We start from the raw sequence: 19,129 nt of genomic DNA, 5'->3' as shown, positions 1-19,129 counted from the left end.
TTGTCCGAATGCAGTCAGAATGCAAAATTGTGTTCACTGGCTGGTCTGATTGTGCCAGTGGGAGAGAGATGTGTTCTCTCCCCCTTAACCCCCCACCACGCACTGCATCAACCCTCCCTAAACCCCCCCCCCCCCCCCCCCCCCCCCCCATGCACCCACACACTGCAGCACCACCCCCGCCCCCTCCCCACGCACCCACACACTGCAGCACCACCAGGAACTCGGACTCTCCCAGGCCGAAGGCGTTCTCCGGCTCCTCCAGGACGTTGAGCAGACTCCCTCCAGAACAGAACTCCATCACCAACACCTTCTGCTTGGTGTTCATGTGCATCTGGCAGCCAGAGAGACCAGCCAGTTAGACAACACCAACACAGCGAACAACAGCGCTAGAAATATAAAACACCATTCCTCACATTTCAAATCATGATGTAGGGAAACAATATGATTATATTGTATCCCTACATTAATTATTGTTATTACTGCTGTCATGTCATATTATTTTATGGCAGACATTATTTATGGTGACTCACAGCACATTAGAAGAGAGGTGCTGATAAGAGCACACAGTAAAATACTGCTCATTAAGAATGAATAATTCTGAAGCACTGACTCTCAGCTGTTTAATTCGACAAACAGCAATGAAGACGCCTGTGGCATTCGGTCTGCCGGAGGCGGATTGGTCTCAGCTGCGCCGGCTGGTGGAGAGAGCGCACGCACCTGGGCTGCGTTAGCTAATCAGCCCAGGTGCTTAAAGGTGTGCTGCTCTGCACAGTTTGGGGCCGGGACCGAGAGCTAACTCCAAGAGTACGTTTCTATGTTTGAGTTTCATTTTGACTGAGAATGTAAACCTCCACTGAAAAGTAGGAGGAGCCTGGTGGAATGCGGGCCAGCTATGATCAGCGCACTGAAAAGCTGCTGCTCTGTTTTACTTTCTTTTGTCTTTCTTATTTCAGTTTGTTGTTTTAGTTTATTGTTTTTTCCTGGAACCCCTGAGGGGGAAGGGTGAAGGTGTTTGTTTATTTAATTTTGTGTTTGTGTGGGTGCGCTCTCTCTCTCTCCCCAATGCGGCAACCAGCGGTGTTCCCCGGCACTGCCGCATCTCCCTCCCAGGGCGTGACGCCCTTCAGCAGTAAACAAGCACAGAGAAAACGCGCGGGATGCATCTCCCCTGCCGGAACGGTAACGCACACTGGTGCAGGTCAGAACCAGAACCAGAACCTCCACGCTACCGTCACCCGCGGACCCGCCATATCAGCCCTGCATCTGCAAAAGCACTCGCAGGCCTGCAGCTACGGGAGGCCCAGTTTCCAGAGAATATCTGGGAAAGAGTTCAGAGTGGCTGCATCCCTTCTCTGCGAGCGTGTTTTATCCTGTCAGCGCACCTCTCTCAGAGCCAGCCTTCACCGCACAGACACACGACACTGCGCCGAGCGCTGGACTACAGCTGACAGGAGAGAAACCCAAAAGCCAGAGGATTCCGCTCCCTCTGGGACGCTACGCTGAGGAGAGGAGCAGCGGGTTTATGAGCGGTGCTTTCGGCAGAGTGAGCTGGGGGGGGGGGGGGGGGGGGCATTCACAGCCCCCGAGGCGGCGCCCCTACCTCCTCCACGGCGAACAGCTTGACGATGTTGACGTGGTTGAGTTTCCTCAGCATCTCAAACTCCCTTATCTGAACCTCGTACGGCCGCGTGTAGCTGGAGATGTTGAAGACCTTCACCGCCACCAGCTCTCCCGTTTTCTTCAGGAACACGACAGGAAAAAAATAAACTCTCAGGCGATAAAACCGCTGGAGGAATCTGGAAAGCGCCTCCTCCTGCGTCTCAGACTGTCCCTCGAGACTACTGCCATCCTCACTGTGGCCTTACGTCAAAAAGTAACTTAAGAATAAATAAACTACTGAGCGATAAGAACAAGTACAAAAACAGCCCAAACAAATACATTATACCACACTATCATCGCATATTAGATCTACATACAGGTCAGGTTTATTGAGCTTTGCGTAGAGAAGCCTGCAGCTCATGGGAACAGAGGTAAGTGCAGGAAAGAGCACCTTGTTTCGGGCTTTGAAGACGCTGGCTGTGGCCCCCTGTCCCAGAACGTCGTCCATGGACCACAGGAAGTTCGCCGTGCTCGCCATCATTTTCCCCACGAGTCAGAGCAACACCTGCCCTGGACAGATCAGACAGACCCGCTCCTTTAGATCTCACTGAAAAAACAGACCCGCTCCTTTAGATCTCACTGAAAAAACAGACCCGCTCCTTTAGATCTCACTGAAAAAGTTATCAAGATCTGAAGAAAAACATGGATATAATGGACTTAGCACTTAAAGATACACAAGTTTGAGAGATCTGGCATCGAACTATGTGAAAATGGCCACTTAATACAATTCAACTAAATCAATGTACTTCCTATACTCTTGACTCAGTGCAACAGAGAACATACATTCCTCTCTTATCAATTGATGATCTTCAAGGTTCAGCTTGAGGAATCTACAGCACTAGGCTACTGTAGCCTATACAGCACCGAAAACAAACCAGCCATTAGTACAAAAACAGACAGTTCCCTCCACAACTATTGGAACAAATACTTTTTTTATTTGGCTCTGTATTCCACAATTTTATATATGTAATCAAACTATTCATATGTGGTTAGTCTGCAGATTCTCAGATTTTATTAAAGGGTATTTTTACACGTTTTAGTTTCACCGTGTACAAAGTACAGCACTTCAGCTCCTGCTTGTTTCACGGGGGCTACTTTAAGTCTTCTCTTCACAACGAGTTCATTTGGATCAAGACTGGGTGACTGACTTGGCCAGTCAAGCATTTTCCTGTTTCTGTCTTTGAAAATCTCCTTTGTTGCTTTAGCGGTATTTTGGGGATCAATGTCTTGCAGGAGGATGATGCACCGTCCAATCAGTTTGGAGGCATTTGCTTGAACATGAGCAGATAAGATGTTTCTTATTCTTATTATTCTGCCTAGTTTGGCTTTGCAGATGTTAGACCAGGATAGTGTTCATTGTTCTCGGCTAGAAATAGCTGTACAAAATAAGTAATTGTACCTTACTGAACCCATGTTCAGCAGTTGTCTACGATCATGAAAATGCACTTTTGTACGTCGCTTTGGATAAAAGCATCTGCCAAATGAATGTAATGTAATGTAATAAGATGTTTCTGTACACTTCAGAAGTCGTTATGCTGCTGCCATCAGCAGTCACATCATCAATGAAGACAAGTGAGCCCGTATATGTGGCAGCCATACATGCTCAAAGCAAAACACCCCCACCACATTTCACAGATACAGAGGGGGGTGCTTTGGGTCTTGGGCAGTTACTTTTGCCCTCCATACTTTGCGCTTGTCATCACCCTGATACAAGTGAATCTTGAACTCTACAGACCCTTTTAGATACTTCTTAGAACTGTAAGCTGGACATCCTGTTTTTGCAGCTCACTAGGGATTTGCATCTTGCAGCCCAGGTCTTGCAAACTGGTCTAGTGAATCCAGAATATATAAAACTGCACTTTCATAAAAGCTGAGAACCTGCACGTTAACCACATGTGAACTGATTACGAATCTAAAACTGTGGAGTACAGAGTAAAATCAAGAAATAGGCTATAGGCCTATATTTGTGTCCCAAAAATTACGGAGGGCACTACATGTACTGTAAGATGTAACATAGCCCATAGTCTATCTTTGGGAAGCCGATCTAGTGTTGTTTTCATTATTAATAATATTAAACGGGGAAATTACAGTAAATCGGTATTTTTACAGCACAAGTGAGTACATGAAACACTCACCGCTGTATAAATAAATCAGAATCTCCTGGCTTGTCTCTGCGAGCAGATGAGCTGGAAAAGCTTTTCGGAAACAGAACTGCAGTCTCGTTAAAGCCAGGTCAGAGGAAGCCGCAAACTTCCGGTCTGTCAAATGTGCTAGAGCAGGTAAACAAAAGCATCAACAATGAGAATAGCGATATTACCATTACACCTTGGGTCATACCTTCATGTGCGGTCATACAAAGATAGCCAATTTGCCATAGTATTCTATGTACGACGAATAAAAATCTATTTGCGTGTAGGCAATCAACATAGATTTGCGCTACTACTAGCCTACACTACGATTGCCCATCAAAAAATATGATAAATAAAAAACATAGAATAACCGTGAACGTATTCTAGTGTAGGCCTATCTGAACACAATCGAATCATAATCTGCCATAATAGTTTAAATATAGGTTCTAGTAAAACGAATGGTTAACTTTTCGAGCCATAACGTAGCTTAGCTAGTCGAGGCTAGGCTACGTTTTATGGGAATTGTCGGCCCCATATCGCATTAGCCGTGAGGATACGCAATGGTACAAGGCTAGCCTGCAACTGCTCAAAAATAGGCAAGCCGATATTATCTAAGAAATACATTTAGCCATTGAGCTACTACATCTTGACGATAAAGGACACTTAAATCTACCTCGTCTATCACAATGGCACCATTTGTCATTTAAAACGAAGGATAGTGGCTAGCTTGTTATCCAGTAGCTAAATATTACGCTACACAACTAACAATGAAAACATGCAACAAAGTTTACGAGAAGAAAACGAGGAAAAACAGCCACCTTGTCACAGGATCAGCCGTACCCATCTCAACAGTGCGTTCTGAAATGTCCGATTGAACTAGTCTTCCTATTCTTACACATGCTGACACATTACTCTTGTGTTTTATGAGTGTGACACACGGGAGTTTCCGAAAAAATGCATGAAGCTGGTTTATATTCTGTTCACTTCCTTGTTGAATTGAGTTTGAAAGAGACGCGTCCGAATGTGCTGAAACAAACTAATACGGATAAAATTGTCTTTCCAGCCAAAGGGACAAAATCGTCTAATTATGTGCAGGGAATTTTTGATATGGAAATGTTACAGCTTTATTTAGAGCTCAACAATTAAAAGAGCACGTTTGAACGTTTAGCGACCTCTTCTGCTTCCTGGGGAAACTCCTCCTATCGTGTAGTTTCGGTTTCACAGAATAATGGAACTATGAAGGCTAATAAACATACAACACGAATGAGGCACGTCACGTTAGTGGCTGAAATTGCAGACAACACAAGCTCTAACCTCGTTATTGACATGAAAAGCAATGGGTCTATGGGTTCTAAATGATTCATATTTACTCTAGATCTGGTAAATCTCGGAAGATTGTTTTTCATATTGAGGATAATATTGAAAGCGGAGACAAATGTTTATATGAAAAGCATTAAAAATAAATAATTAAAAAAAAAAAATTAAAAATAATAAAATCTGTCCGCTAATAGGAGCCCAGCCCACAAAAATGCTCCACTAGGCTATAACCCAGTTTGCAAGCTCATTTGTACAAGACACAAACCCATCTGCGGACTAAGCGGAGATATGTCATATTTAACAGAACAGCATTAACAAAAAGGACATCTATAGGCAGCCCTTAAGATAAAATATAGGCATTTACAGCGGAAAATGTTGGCGCCAAGTGTCCAATCTAGGGGGAAAAAATCATAATGTGAAGCTTGTCACGTTTTGCGTGTGTAACACACATGCCGTCATAATCAGTTTGTACAAAAACAGAATGATCTGCAAAAGCACGTGGTAAAACACACAAAGGATTCTTACTGAGCAATACTGCCGTGTTCACATCCAAACTACGGTGATGAAAAATTCAATCTGCCATACAGCAACTGAAAAATATCCATAATGTCCACTAGAAAGCAGCAGAAACCAAAGATAGGAATCTAAAGGCGGTCATTTTCCAACACAATGACCTAAATTTAAGTTTCTGCAGTGCAGTGTCAACATTATCTGCCATGAAGTTTCTTCTTACTTTCCATATTATACAGATTGCAGACAGGATGTAGCAGCTCTGTCTGTAGTCCAGTCAACTTTGTGAATGCCTGCGCTCCCTTAAGGCACACAATCCATACTAGTGTACAGAAAGAGCTGAGAGATGACTTACCCTTCAGTAAGCCATAAACATAATAATCAGAGAATCATAGAGTGATGCGGGCACACACACACACATACACTCACACACACGCGCACAAACACCCGCACGCATGCACTCAAGTGCACACAACACGCACACACGCTCACACTCACACACACAAATCTCTTCCTGTAGATCTGTCCATCACAGTGGTGCTGAGTGATGACATCACAGGTCAATATAGGGTTAATCCAAACATCATGTTGTCATGGTACAACTGTGAAGTTCCAAAAGCGGCATCACATCAAATAATCAAAGAACATACAGTAAACCAAAGACATGTATAGCAAGCAATGTTTATTTAAAAAAGGTTTACTACAAGAACTACACATATAATCCTATAAGATCTATTTGAGAGTAAACTACTATTGCTATTACTGTACAATATTGTACCAAAAAAAAAGAGTGTACCTCTGTAATGTACAACATTGTATATACAAAGTACATTTCAACACAGGTTTCATCAGGTAATATAGAAACATTTAAAAGGACAACTATAAATATATTTAACATGACAATCTTTTCATGTTTTGTTTTGATTTAAATGGACAAGAAATACATATTTAATAAAAGTTATGATTAAAAAACATCCCCACGCAACCTGGTTACAAGCACACAATGGTCATTTCAAGTGCATAATGGAATTTGACTTTTTATTCCTGACTGGAACAGGGTGATTAATCATGCTGGTGCCTTCAGCGTGGTCTTAAAAGAAACAAACTACATCACCCATGAGCACCTGTTTTATATAATGCATGTTAAAAGTCCCTACAACTCCAGAAGTCAATTTCCAGTTACACAACAGGACAGGAGAAACAGCACAATGAAAAGCACTCCTGCCATAAAGCTTCAAATGAAAGTTAGCAACACACCCAGCTGTTAATGGCTACTGATGCAATAAGGCTCCTGACCTGTGAGATTAGTGTGTTTGGAGGAGGGAATAACAGCAGAAATAACAGCCAAAAATACAGTGTGCAAGCTCCATTTCCTCACCTGCACACGGACCCCCACCAGCACATTCGCTCCTGGGACTGGCTGCTGGCAGCTGCTGCAAATGATTTTGCTTTTTTATCGTTCCGCTATTCCACTCTTCCCCATTAAAAACCAAAGCCCAATTTTGTAAGGTGTGGTACAACCAATCAGGCTATGGTGCATATTTGCAGGCACTGTACAGTGGGTACTTGGTACAGGCTAGGCTATGCTAACAGCTAGCATAGCCTGTGCAATGGGTACTTGGTATAGGCTAGGCTATACTAACAGCTAGCATAGCCTGTACAGTGGGAACTTGGCACAGGTTAGGCTATGCTAACAGCTAGCAATGCCTCTACAATGGGTACTTGGCACAGGCTAGGCTATACTAACAGCTAGCATAGCCTGTACAGTGGGTACTTGGCACAGGCTAGGCTATGCTAACAGCTAGCACAGCCTGTACAGTGGGCACTTGGTATTGGTTAGGCTATACTAACAGCTAGCATAGCCTGTACAGTGGGCACTTGGTATTGGTTAGGCTATGCTAACAGCTAGCACAGCCTGTACAGTGGGCACTTGGTATTGGTTAGGCTATGCTAACAGCTAGCATAGCCTGTACAGCGGGTAATTCCAAGCAGGCTCACTCGAAGGGCCTGGATTCAGGATCTGCAGTCGTATGAAAAAGGTCAAGAGGTGCAATGGTGGATGGGATCCAGTTTAGAAGCAACAAACATGGCCTGGTTAATCTGCATACCGGTTCACACAGAAAATACAGTTATGAAGAGAGGGGATACATATTTGTTTTTTCCCCTTCATTTAAGGGAAGTGAATATAACTGATGAATGCTAGCACATCCAGACACATTTTAGGGTCAATTTTATACAGGACAGAAGCAGCCCTGGTTATAGGAGATCACCCTTCTCATAATCAACACCTAAAAAACAGAGCAAGAACAAGCACAAAAAATGAAGATTAATAATCAGGGCACGTCTGTATGGTTCTGTGATTAATGGTCTGAGCAGCTCCAGTTACGAGCATGCGAGCGTGTGAATGAAGATCGCCGTAGTAACAGTGGAGAGTCAGCGACTCTGAGATCTGTGCAGTCACAGCCCGCATCCGGAGGGCCTCTGGAATACTCCATTACTGAACCCAAATTTCTGCAGACGTTCAGTCTGAGAGACACAACTAACTTTAAATGTCATTTCAGATGAAAAAGCATGCTGGCTGTCCCACAGTGTCTGAACTCTTCCCTCCTGAAGTATTTCACTTTGATCATGATATACAGAAACACATAAACAGGCTGATAAAACCGAAAAAACAAGAAGGGAATTTCAGATTCACACTCTTCCATCTAAAAAACAGGAACAGCCAACAAAAACCAGTCAGATGAACAAGGGGTTTTACAACACTGAGAAATCTCCAGTTTTCCAGTTAGCACAATTATTACATTTACATAGAAAAAATGCCCCCCTCCCCTTTTTTTTTTGCTTATTGTTGTATTTAATTTTGTTTCCAAAAGACATGTACAGGCCTGGCGGGCGCCACTTTTCTGCTCTTTCAGTCTGACGGCTAGTGCACCTGCACAGTGACATCACCGTCGGCGGCTAGTGCACCTGCACAGTGACATCACCGTCGGTAACCTGGCGAAATGAGAGAGGCTCTGAACACACAAGGCTGCTCCAGCAGGACACCGGGAATGGCTAACAGGCTAACTCTCTTCGGCCTCAGTGGATGGGTTCACAGGACACAGGGGGCCGAGCACACAGGGAATGGCTAACAGGCTAACTCTCTTCGGCCTCAGTGGATGGGTTCACAGGACACAGGGGGCCGAGCACACAGGGAATGGCTAGCAGGCTAACTCTCTTCGGCCTCAGTGGTTGGGTTCACAGGACACAGGCCAGGGAGAAGTGCTGTGCTGGGAGCCGTTAGCTGTCACTCTGAACCACAGTCTGCGCTGTGCACCCACCCGAGAATCGGCACGGCAAAAATAACACAATGCATCTCTAACTATAAAGGCATATCAACCCATGGCCTATCTACGGAGAGAGAAGAGGCCCAAAAAAGCTGCACTACGCTGCTGTTACTGTGCTGGTGTCTCTGGAGAGGCTGCTTTAGCGTTTGGCTCCATTTCTGCACCCGTTCCCACCCGAGCAAAATCACCCCCCAGGAATGAGACACAGTTACACAGGCACACGGTCGCCTGATCAGCACTGCAACAGGAGGCTGAGAATCACAGAAATATACATCAAATAAGCTCTTTCCTGTCACTGCACTGCAACCCAACGCCCCCCCCCCCCCCCAAAAAGCCTGTTCGGTGTGGGCGAGTCCAGTCTGAGTGGAGTGATGTGTCTCTCCAGGCAGCAGAGCTAGGGGCAGGAATCAAAGCACCTGCAGGTCATAGGAGCTGTCAATCAAAAGGGCCTACTTCCTCAAACTGGCAGTGCCCAGTCCCAGAGAAAAACCCAAAAACTCAGTAAGCAGAGGGCTGGCAGCACACACACACACACACACACACACACACACACACACACACACGCACGCAGCACACACACACTCACACATACACAGCACGCAGCACACACACACACTCAGGCAGCACACGCTCACTCACACACACACACACACACACACACGCAGCACACGCACGCACGCACACAGCACACACACACAAACACACAAACACACACACACACACACACACTTCACATGATCAGGACTAAGAGCCACAGCTGCTCTGTCAGAAAGGTGCTTGGCGGCCTCCTCCAGCACGTCTGCATGCGTGGCTGAGAGAGCAGGGGAGCGCTGGCAGACCCGCCGCTCCTGCGGGGGGGGGCAGGGGGGTACTGCTCAGACGGGGCAGGACTTATCAGTGGGCGGGGGCGGGGGTGGGGGTGTGGGGGGGACGGTGGAGGTGGGTGACCCCAGGGTGGGGCTGCCGCTCGAGCTGGTTTTGGGGAACACCACCGGTTTGGGGCGGGTGGCGGGCGGGCGGGGCTCTTTGGAGGATGAGGAAGAGGAGGAGGAAGAGGCGGTGGAGGGGGAAGGGGAGGGGCCTGGCGCGGTTGCCTTGGCGACGCTCTTGCCCAGGCGGAAGGTGCTGGGCTCGTCGCTGATGGAGCTGGAGCTGCGCTGTAGGGGGGGCTGGGGGGGGGGCGTCGTGGGTGTCGTGGGCATCGCGGGCGTGCAGCGGGCTGGAGGGCTCTGAGCTGGGCTCCCGGGGGCTGCCCCCCCCCTTCAGCTGCTCCAGCGTGTCCAGCACCACGTCCGGCGCGTGCGTGGCGCTGCTCTGCCTCTCCAGCTCCCGCAGCTCCCTCAACGCACTGCTCATGGTGGCCTCCACGTCCTGCAGGGGGGACACCGGGACCCATACAGCACTGAGAGAGAGCCCCCTTTACAGTACAGTGAGTGGGGGTGGGGGGGAGAGTGCCCCCTTTACAGTACAGTGAGTGGGGGTGGGGGGGAGAGTGGGGGGTGAGGGGGTGAGTGGGGGTATGAGGGTTAGTGGGGGTGAGTGGAGGGGAGAGTGGGGGTGACATAGCTCAGGAGGTAAGAGCGGTTGTCTGGCAGTCGGAGGGTTGCCGGTTTGATCCCCCGCCCTGGGCGTGTCAAAGTGTCCCTCTCCTTGCAAGCCTGCCAGCTTGTGCCATACAGCCACTACAGATGATTCAAAATGCCGCTGCCCAGCTCATCTACAACCTTCCCAAATTCTCCCACGTCACTCCTCTGCTGCGTTCACTCCACTGGCTACCGTTCCTGCCAGGATCAGTTTCAAAGCCCTGACCCTCACCTACACTGCTGCCAACAGGACAGCCCCTATCTACTTGCAGGACATGATTCGATCCTATGTGCCTGCTCGACCACTCCGCTCTGCGGCAGCAGGGCGCCTTGTAACCCCTCCCACCCGACCAAAGATCACAGAGCTTCTCCCCCCTAGCTCCCCATTGGTGGAACGAACTCCCTGCCCCTCTTCGAACCTCTCCCTCACTACCCATATTCCGCCGTGGTTTGAAGACTCATCTCTTCAGACTATACCTAGACTAACCACCACCACTCTGTATATTTCATTCTAAATCCCCCCCCTTTCATGACACTCGTTACATGTTCCCCCATCCCAGCACTTTTTGGTAATTTGTATTTGTCCTAAGGGGGGTTAGTGGGGGTGAGTGGGGGAGTGGGGGAGTGGGGGTGTGGGGATAAGTGGAGGGGTGAGTGGGGGTGAGAGGGGGTGTGGGGATAAGTGGAGGGGTTAGTGGGGGTGAGAGGGGGTGAGCAGTGATGGAGGTTTGAGTGGGGTTGGGGGGGGTACCTGTGAGCTGTCCTCCACCTGGGCGATGACCTCCGGGTCGAGGGGCCGGTGGTTGCTGAAGCTCCTGGAGCGCCCCGCGGTGGCTGCCTTGCGGAACTGCGGGCTGTCCAGCTTGGCCTTCAGGGAGGAGTGGCGGGTGACGGAGTTGAGGACGCTGTGGGCGCTGAGGGGCCTTTTATCGGACCCGTCTTTGGGCAGCCCCCCCACCGGCAGGGAGGAGGCCCGGGCCCCTGCCGCCGCCCCCCCGCTGCCCTCCGCCAGTCCCTCCCCAGCCCGGAACGTTCTCCGCGTGCCGCCGGATTCGGGACGACTCCTCACCCTGAACGGGGGCGCAGAGAGAGGGAGAGGGGAACAGCACCCGCCTTCAACACCAGACCCAAAACAACGTCCCGTACCCACGCTTAAACAGACGGGCAGAGGTCAGGCAAACACACACAACACAGAATCTGAGGCTCACATCGTCGCCTTAAATGGTCGTTTTGCACCGATGTGAAATTTTAGACAGGGGCTGGACAGAGCAGTACTGACCCCAGGCACAGACTCAGTCTCAGCCTCTCACCTGTTCAGGTGAGACAGTCTCAGTCTCAGTCTCTCACCTGTTCAGGTGAGACAGTCTCAGTCTCAGTCTCTCACCTGTTCAGGTGAGACAGTCTCAGTTTCAGTCTCTCACCTGTTCAGGTTGGCCAGGTAAACGTCTGCCACGTGTCCTCCAGTGGGAGAGCTCACGCTGCCCCTAGTGGACACTTTATCCTCAGGTGGAGCAGGCTCAGGTGGCCCCTCTATTTCAGCTTTGGGGCTCCCCCTGCCAGATGTCCCATCATCCCTGCAGCACAGACACACAGAGCGGGGGTGGGGGGGGGGCAGTTGGACAGGGGGAGGCAGGTAGAATTACTCATTATCTCCATTCATCATTTCTAAAGATCTACAGAGTCTCCAGACTATAAGCCAGAAGCACTGGTTTTATCAGGTTATCCACCACTGCAGTACCCAAACTCAGCAGTAGGTGGCAGGAAATGTTTAGGAAATTGTTTTATAGGCATTACACATGTCTACAAAACAACTTCCTCAAATTAAACCCAGCACATGCTGCAAGCACTGAGTATATTGAAACACACACTAAAAACCTGTCATTTCCATACATGACTACATTACCCATAAGGCACAAGCAAACAGAAGCGTGAGCTCATTGAGTAGCTGAAGGGGTTGAGACCCTGATTTGACTGGCAGGACTCACGTGTCCTGAACCACAATGTACTGGTGGGGCACCAGCCCGTCCACCCCGTTGTGACGCCCCTCCCACCAGTCCTCAGAGGCGCGGTGGAACAGGAGCAGCGACGCCCCCTTGTGGAAGGAGAGCTCCCGGCTGGTGCGCCCGGAATAGTCGAAACGGGCGACGGCCTGCAAGGGCTCCGACTCTGAAATGACCAAGCACCCTGGATTCAGCCGGGGGGGGGGGGTGGCAAAGCAGGGGGTGTTAGTGCAGCAGACAGCAGAAGCTCACTACAAACATCATCACGGCGGGGGGGGAAGACACAGTCGCTGCTGGATTGTTCTTTAAGGAAATGCATGCCAGTTATATTTGCACAAAGCCAAAATTAAGCAGTAAATAATTATCTCCAAAAATTAGAATATTCACAACTCCCTGCTAACCTGAAAGAGCATACCTGGCTGAAGACTGCCATTTTGCATTAAAGCCATTTTGATATCATTCATTAGCATTAACATGCATGTTGATATCATTAGGACTTAACAGCCATTTTGATACCATTAGCAATATCATTAGCAAAGCAGCGAGAACGACAGAGGAAAATATGGAGGTGTAAATGCAAGTGTGATGTCACTGGCGAATGTGAGGTAGGCACAGAAGCATGACTCCATTTGAGTTTCAGAGAGGGGGAGAGAGAGGAAGAGAAAGAGAGGGAGAGAGAGAGGGAGAGAGAAGGGGAGACGGTGAGGGAGAAAGAAACAGAAAGGGAGAAAGCAAAGAGGAGAGAGAGCAAGGGAGAGAAAGAAGGGGAGAAAGGGAGTGAGAGCGAGGGAGAGAGAGAAAAGGGGAGAAAGGGAGTGAGAGCGAGGGAGAGAGAGAAAAGGGGAGAAAGGGAGTGAGAGCGAGGGAGAGAGAGAAAAGGGGAGAAAGGGAGTGAGAGCGAGGGAGAGAGAGAAAAGGGGAGAAAGGGAGTGAGATCGAGGGAGAGAGAGAAAAGGGGAGAAAGGGAGTGAGAGCGAGGGAGAGAGAGAAAAGGGGAGAAAGGGAGTGAGATCGAGGGAGAGAGAGAAAAGGGGAGAAAGGGAGTGAGAGCGAGGGAGAGAGAGAAGGGGAGAAAGGGAGTGAGAGCGAGGGAGAGAGAGAAAAGGGGAGAAAGGGAGTGAGAGCGAGGGAGAGAGAGAGAAGGGGAGAAAGGGAGTGAGAGCGAGGGAGAGAGAGAAGGGGAGAAAGGGAGTGAGAGCGAGGGAGAGAAAGAAGGGGAGAAAGGGAGTGAGCGAGGGAGAGAGAGAAGGGGAGAAAGGGAGTGAGAGCGAGGGAGAGAGAGAAAAGGGGAGAAAGGGAGTGAGAGCGAGGGAGAGAGAGAAAAGGGGAGAAAGGGAGTGAGAGCGAGGGAGAGAGAGAAAAGGGGAGAAAGGGAGTGAGAGCGAGGGAGAGAGAGAAAAGGGGAGAAAGGGAGTGAGAGCGAGGGAGAGAGAGAAAAGGGGAGAAAGGGAGTGAGAGCGAGGGAGAGAGAGAAGGGGAGAAAGGGAGTGAGAGCGAGGGAGAGAGAGAAGGGGAGAAAGGGAGTGAGAGCGAGGGAGAGAGAGAAGGGGAGAAAGGGAGTGAGAGCGAGGGAGAGAGAGAAAAGGGGAGAAAGGGAGTGAGAGCGAGGGAGAGAGAGAAGGGGAGAAAGGGAGTGAGAGCGAGGGAGAGAGAGAAGGGGAGAAAGGGAGTGAGAGCGAGGGAGAGAGAGAAGGGGAGAAAGGGAGTGAGAGCGAGGGAGAGAGAGAAAAGGGGAGAAAGGGAGTGAGAGCGAGGGAGAGAGAGAAAAGGGGAGAAAGGGAGTGAGAGCGAGGGAGAGAGAGAAAAGGGGAGAAAGGGAGTGAGAGCGAGGGAGAGAGAGAAAAGGGGAGAAAGGGAAAAAGCGAGCTGAAAACAAGGGGGAAGGTGAGGGACAGCAGACAGGAGAAGGTGGCGTGTGTGACCTCGCAGGCGCCCCCTCCTGGCCACTAACCGTCGTCGCTGTTCTGCAGCTCTGAGACGGCGTCCGGCACTGGCTCATCCACAAGGGGGGGCTCGCCGTGGGGACTGTCACTGTGGGGGGGGGGGGGGGGGCACGGTCAGAGAGCCAGACTAAACAACACTCCCAAAACCACACCAAGACACAACACTGCTGTTCCCTGGGGATTCGGGCCTGAGGCTCACACACACTGACTGATCCGCTTCACAGACTTCCAGACTTCTTTCAGACACTAAAAATGGGCTGAATATTTCCCACACAGTACTTATGAGACAACGTATGTATTGTACGGGAAACACGTAGATTCCTTCGTAAAATATTTTATCCCTTGTGTGGGTCTGGTAAAAGACCTGAACGCAGTCAGTTTTTGAAGCATCTGAATGTTTTTTCGTCTTGATCCAGCACAACGCTGACCGTGTTCCAGAGGAAACAGCCTCACAAGACCTTGAGAGCATAAGTTTCTGCATGTGAAAGTTTCTGCATGCACTAGATTCTGCATGCATGAGTTTTTGCATGCGCGAGTCTCTCTAAGCGCAAGTTTCTGCATGCGCAAGTGAATGCGTGAGACTTTGCATGCATCTTTTGCATGCGCCATTTTTTAAACCGGCGCTGTAGACTTGAGTTGACACTTTTAATGCAAATAGTCTGTATGATCTCCTTTAAAAAGCGGTCCTATTTATTTTGGCAGCTGGGCCAGTGGAACTGCACCTGGGGCAAGTGGAATGCTGATGGAAAAATGACGTGGACTGCTGGAAAAGATATTAATCACAGCGACTGCACCCCTGCCTGCTATCGCTTACAGCCAATAAAAACATGCGGGTGCATGCCTCCCTTTTATATAAAGACAATAACGCTTAATCAATAACAACCTCATAGTTAACTCCAGGGAACGGTTAGCCCTGAGTCTTGTATTGCTTTTAAAGCATCTTCCGTTAAAATTAGGAGGAAAAATATATAGTGTCTACATTTACTGATATATACCGTCACTGTCCAAACTTCTATATGTACAGTGATATAAATTCTACCCTCAGGCCACAGTACGCTTTGCATCAGCTCAGTGAGCCCTCAGCACCTGCAGCACCACCCTGTGGACACAGGGAGCAATGCGGGGGCTCGTGAGGTGCTACAGAGCCATGCTCAGGCTGGGGGGGCTGGGAGGGCTGGCGGGGCTGGGGGGGCTGGGAGGGCTGGCGGGGCTGGGGGGGCTGGGGGAGTGGGGGGGCTGGGAGGGCTGGCGGGGCTGGGGGGGATGGCGGGGCTGGGAGGGCTGGCGGGGATGGGGGGGATGGCGGGGCTGGGGGGGCTGGGGGGGCTGGGAGGGCTGGGAGGGCTGGCGGGGATGGGGGGGATGGGGGGGATGGGGGAGTGGGGGGGCTGGGGGGGTGGTGGTAATGATCACTCCACCATGTCCTCAGCGTCTCGTCATGCGCTATAAAGCCGCTGCACTGCTGACTGAGAGCTTCAGCATCAGGCCCTTTCCAGAGCTGTCATTACCTCACAGGCCACCTGGGGGCGCCATTCCCCCAGACGCACTACAGCACTCCATTACCCACATTCCCTCTGCTGCGGGAGACATGCTGAGCAGTGTGATTACAGCTGGGGCCTGAGGCGCTGGAAAAACCCCCTCACAGCCCTCCTCTATTCCCCCCCCCCCTCCCCCACGCTGTACTGGTCCAGGGCTGCCCCAAACCTGGCACCCCAAACCTGCAGCCCCAGATCTGGCGCCCCCGTCCCGGCGGTGACTCTTACCAGAACTCTTCGGTGGCCCTGCAGTGCTCGTACACGGGCCCCTCCAGCTGGGGCGGGGCGGGGAAGATGGCGTCGTGGTGGATGATGATGGTCTTGATGAGCTCGTTGACGTGGGCCTGGCAGGATACCTGGTCGTGCCCCTCGGGCACAGACATGAGGGTGGGCCCGAAGCAGATGGCCAGGTTATACGGGTCCATCATGTTCTCCTCGCTGTACTGGGACAGGCTGCAAACACACACCGCCATCACGTTACCCAATCAGCATCCACCTTACTGTCCGTTACCCAATCAGCATCCACCTTACTGTCCGTTACCCAATCAGCATCCACCTTACTATCCATTACCCAATCAGCATCCACCTTACTATCCCTCTTACCCAATCAGCATCCACTTCTGTCCCTGTAACCCAATCAGCATGAGCCTGAATAAATAAGTAATAAATAAATAAATAAATAAATCAATCAATTAATTAATTAATTAATTAATAACTTAAAAAACACTGTCCCTCTGGTCACCTGAACCTCATGCTGTTTGCTCCACTCAGACACATTAATGCACTGTAGATGCCAGCAGGAAAAACTCAATCGATCCGTCTGTCAGCTGTCCCAGAACAGTTAAAAAAACAGGCCATTATTTATGCTAACATGTGAGCCCAGCTACATCTCAGACAGCAGGGATTTAAACCCACAACCTCCTGGCGAGACACCAAAGTCTCTGGCAGTCCTTCGTCGGTCCACACGCATGTCTGCGTCAGTGAGCTAAAGCTAGCCACAGAGCCAGCCCATCGACCCACAGGGCTGCAGTCCCTACCCATCCACAGCTTAAACCTAGCCACAGAGCCAGCCCATCGACCCACACCGGACAGGGCTGCAGTCCCTACCCATCCACAGCTTAAAGCTAGCCACAGAGCCAGCCCATCGACCCACACCGGACAGGGCTGCAGTCCCTACCCATCCACAGCTTAAAGCTAGCCACAGAACCAGCCCATCGACCCACACCGGACAGGGCTGTAGTCCCTACCCATCCACAGCTTAAAGCTAGCCACAGAGCCAGCCCATCGGCCGACACAGAGCAGAGCTGCAGTCCCTACCCATCCACAGCGGAAGTGCTGCTCCTCCAAGAGCAGACACATACACAGGCTGCGCAGGTCGGGGGCTGGCTGCGCAGGTTGAGCGCTGTCTGCGCAGGTTGGGGGCTGGCTGCGCAGGTCTGGCTGCGTGTCGCAGTAAAACACCCCACTAAGTCTCCGCCTCTCCAGCACTGATGCAGGAACCATGTGCACAGTCCTCTCAGGCTACATCACTGACCGAGAAAGCAGATGAGCTTTATAGGGGAAACCGGTCCTCCTCCTCAACGCCCCCACTGTCTGAAACAGGGGAACCAGACTGCCCCAGGAGTCACAGCAAACCACCCCACCCCCCACAAGAGCGAAAAAACACCCCCCGCCCCCCACTCCCACAAGAGCCGCCCACACTTCATCAACTGTGAACTCCGACTGGAAAATGACATCATCACTGGAGGAGTGGGGATGGCGGAACAGGGGTGGGGGGGGCGGCTATATCGTCACCCTCTTTCAACCGCTGAGTGGAGAGGCTGCACTAAAATCTGTGTGGGGGTGTCCTGAGACCGTCGGGCCTGCAGGTCTCTTATTTGAGCGCTCTTTCCCCCCCAGCTCAGGGTTTGGGGGGGGGGGGGAGGGGTGCGGGGCAGGAACTCCCCAAAAAGCCCTGCCCCCTGTGTGACTTCATTACAAATGAGATCCGCACACAACCACACACAACCACACACGAGCATTCATGGGAGTCTGGCTGCACTGTGACTGAGATCAAGCAATAGTGCTTACTGGCTGTGTGAGAGACAGACAGGCAGACAGGCTGGCAGGCAGGCAGGCAGGCAGACAGACAGACAGACAGACAGACAGACAGACAGACAGACAGACAGACAGGCAGGCAGACAGGCAGACAGGCAGACAGGCAGGCAGGCAGGCAGGCAGACAGACAGTCAGGCAGACAGGCAGGCAAGCAGGCAGGCAGGCAGGCAAGCAGACAGACAGGCAGGCAGGCAGGCAGGCAAGCAGACAGACAGGCAGACAGACAGACAGACAGACAGACAGACAGACAGGCAGGCAGGCAGGCAGGCAGGCAGGCAGGCAGGCAAGCAGACAGACAGACACAGACAGACAGACAGACAGACAGACAGAGGGCTATGTTACTCACTGGTTGAGGAAAGCAAAGAGGTATCTCATGATGACGAGGGTGTTACTAGGCAAAGACTTCAGGACCTTGTGAATGTGGACTGCTCTCTCCGGAAGGTTCTCTATCACTGACCAGGCAGGATGGGGGAGGGAGAGAGAAAAAAAAAGGATAGAGAGAGAGAGGGAGACTTCATACTTCGTAATGTACATACACAGTACTCAGGGGATCTTCAGTGAACTGCAGGAACTTCATATGTGACCATTTCCCCTTCCTACAGGCACTTACAGACACAGGAAATGAGGTCATGGAAGACTTCCTTGGGGAAGAGAGCGTTCTCCAGTCCCCGGAAATAGAGTTTCAGGACACTGGCGATGGAGTCCATGTCATGATCATTCTGGTCTCCTGCCAGGGGATCTTCACCTGCAGGGGCCAAACAGGAAGTGAGACGAGGCCAAACAGGAAGTGAAACAGGGAGGGAGTCACTATCAGGTTTTGGATGCGGAGGGGCATGAACATTAGGGCAAAATATGTTCCTCAGTTCAACCTCTCAAGCTGTGTACAAGTCATTATTGCAAAAGAATTCCACAGAGTAAGTTAAGTCAAATACAAATGTGCCATAATTGTAGTTTCGGGTGAGGGGGAGGAGGTGGGGGTACAGGGGTGGGGGAGGAGGTGAGGGTAGGGGGATGGGGAGGAGGTGGGGAT

The 19,129-nt window shown here is 50.6% G+C and overlaps 2 protein-coding genes across 4 annotated transcripts in view; both read right to left on the bottom strand.

The window, feature by feature from the left end:
- Positions 1-4,977, bottom strand: part of ikbke (inhibitor of nuclear factor kappa B kinase subunit epsilon) — a 16,084-nt gene extending 11,107 nt beyond the window's left edge. Inside the window, exons 1-5 of one of the 3 annotated variants that reach the window (XM_035387951.1) lie at positions 4,607-4,977; positions 3,795-3,929; positions 2,051-2,206; positions 1,601-1,738; positions 196-331 (exon numbers count right to left, since the gene is read on the bottom strand). In XM_035387951.1, the coding sequence (XP_035243842.1) occupies positions 196-331; positions 1,601-1,738; positions 2,051-2,140 (364 nt within the window). In that variant the 5' untranslated portion in view covers positions 2,141-2,206; positions 3,795-3,929; positions 4,607-4,977. The remainder of the gene's footprint in view (positions 1-195; positions 332-1,600; positions 1,739-2,050; positions 2,207-3,794; positions 3,930-4,606) is intronic. The other 2 variants (XM_035387950.1, XM_035387952.1) reach the window with 2 other exon arrangements.
- A 4,645-nt stretch (positions 4,978-9,622) lies between these two features.
- Positions 9,623-19,129, bottom strand: part of srgap2 (SLIT-ROBO Rho GTPase activating protein 2) — an 80,996-nt gene continuing 71,489 nt past the window's right edge. Inside the window, 9 exon segments of the mRNA XM_035387940.1 lie at positions 9,623-10,120; positions 10,122-10,312; positions 11,276-11,594; positions 11,946-12,098; positions 12,510-12,708; positions 14,476-14,555; positions 16,231-16,455; positions 18,446-18,551; positions 18,710-18,844. Of these exon segments, the coding sequence (XP_035243831.1) occupies positions 9,817-10,120; positions 10,122-10,312; positions 11,276-11,594; positions 11,946-12,098; positions 12,510-12,708; positions 14,476-14,555; positions 16,231-16,455; positions 18,446-18,551; positions 18,710-18,844 (1,712 nt within the window). The 3' untranslated portion in view covers positions 9,623-9,816.

Source organism: Anguilla anguilla, chromosome 13, assembly GCF_013347855.1.
Source record: "Anguilla anguilla isolate fAngAng1 chromosome 13, fAngAng1.pri, whole genome shotgun sequence".
Lineage (NCBI taxonomy): Eukaryota > Metazoa > Chordata > Actinopteri > Anguilliformes > Anguillidae > Anguilla > Anguilla anguilla.
The sequence above is the reverse complement of the archived record's forward strand: the minus strand, read 5'-3'. Positions and strand labels throughout refer to the sequence as shown.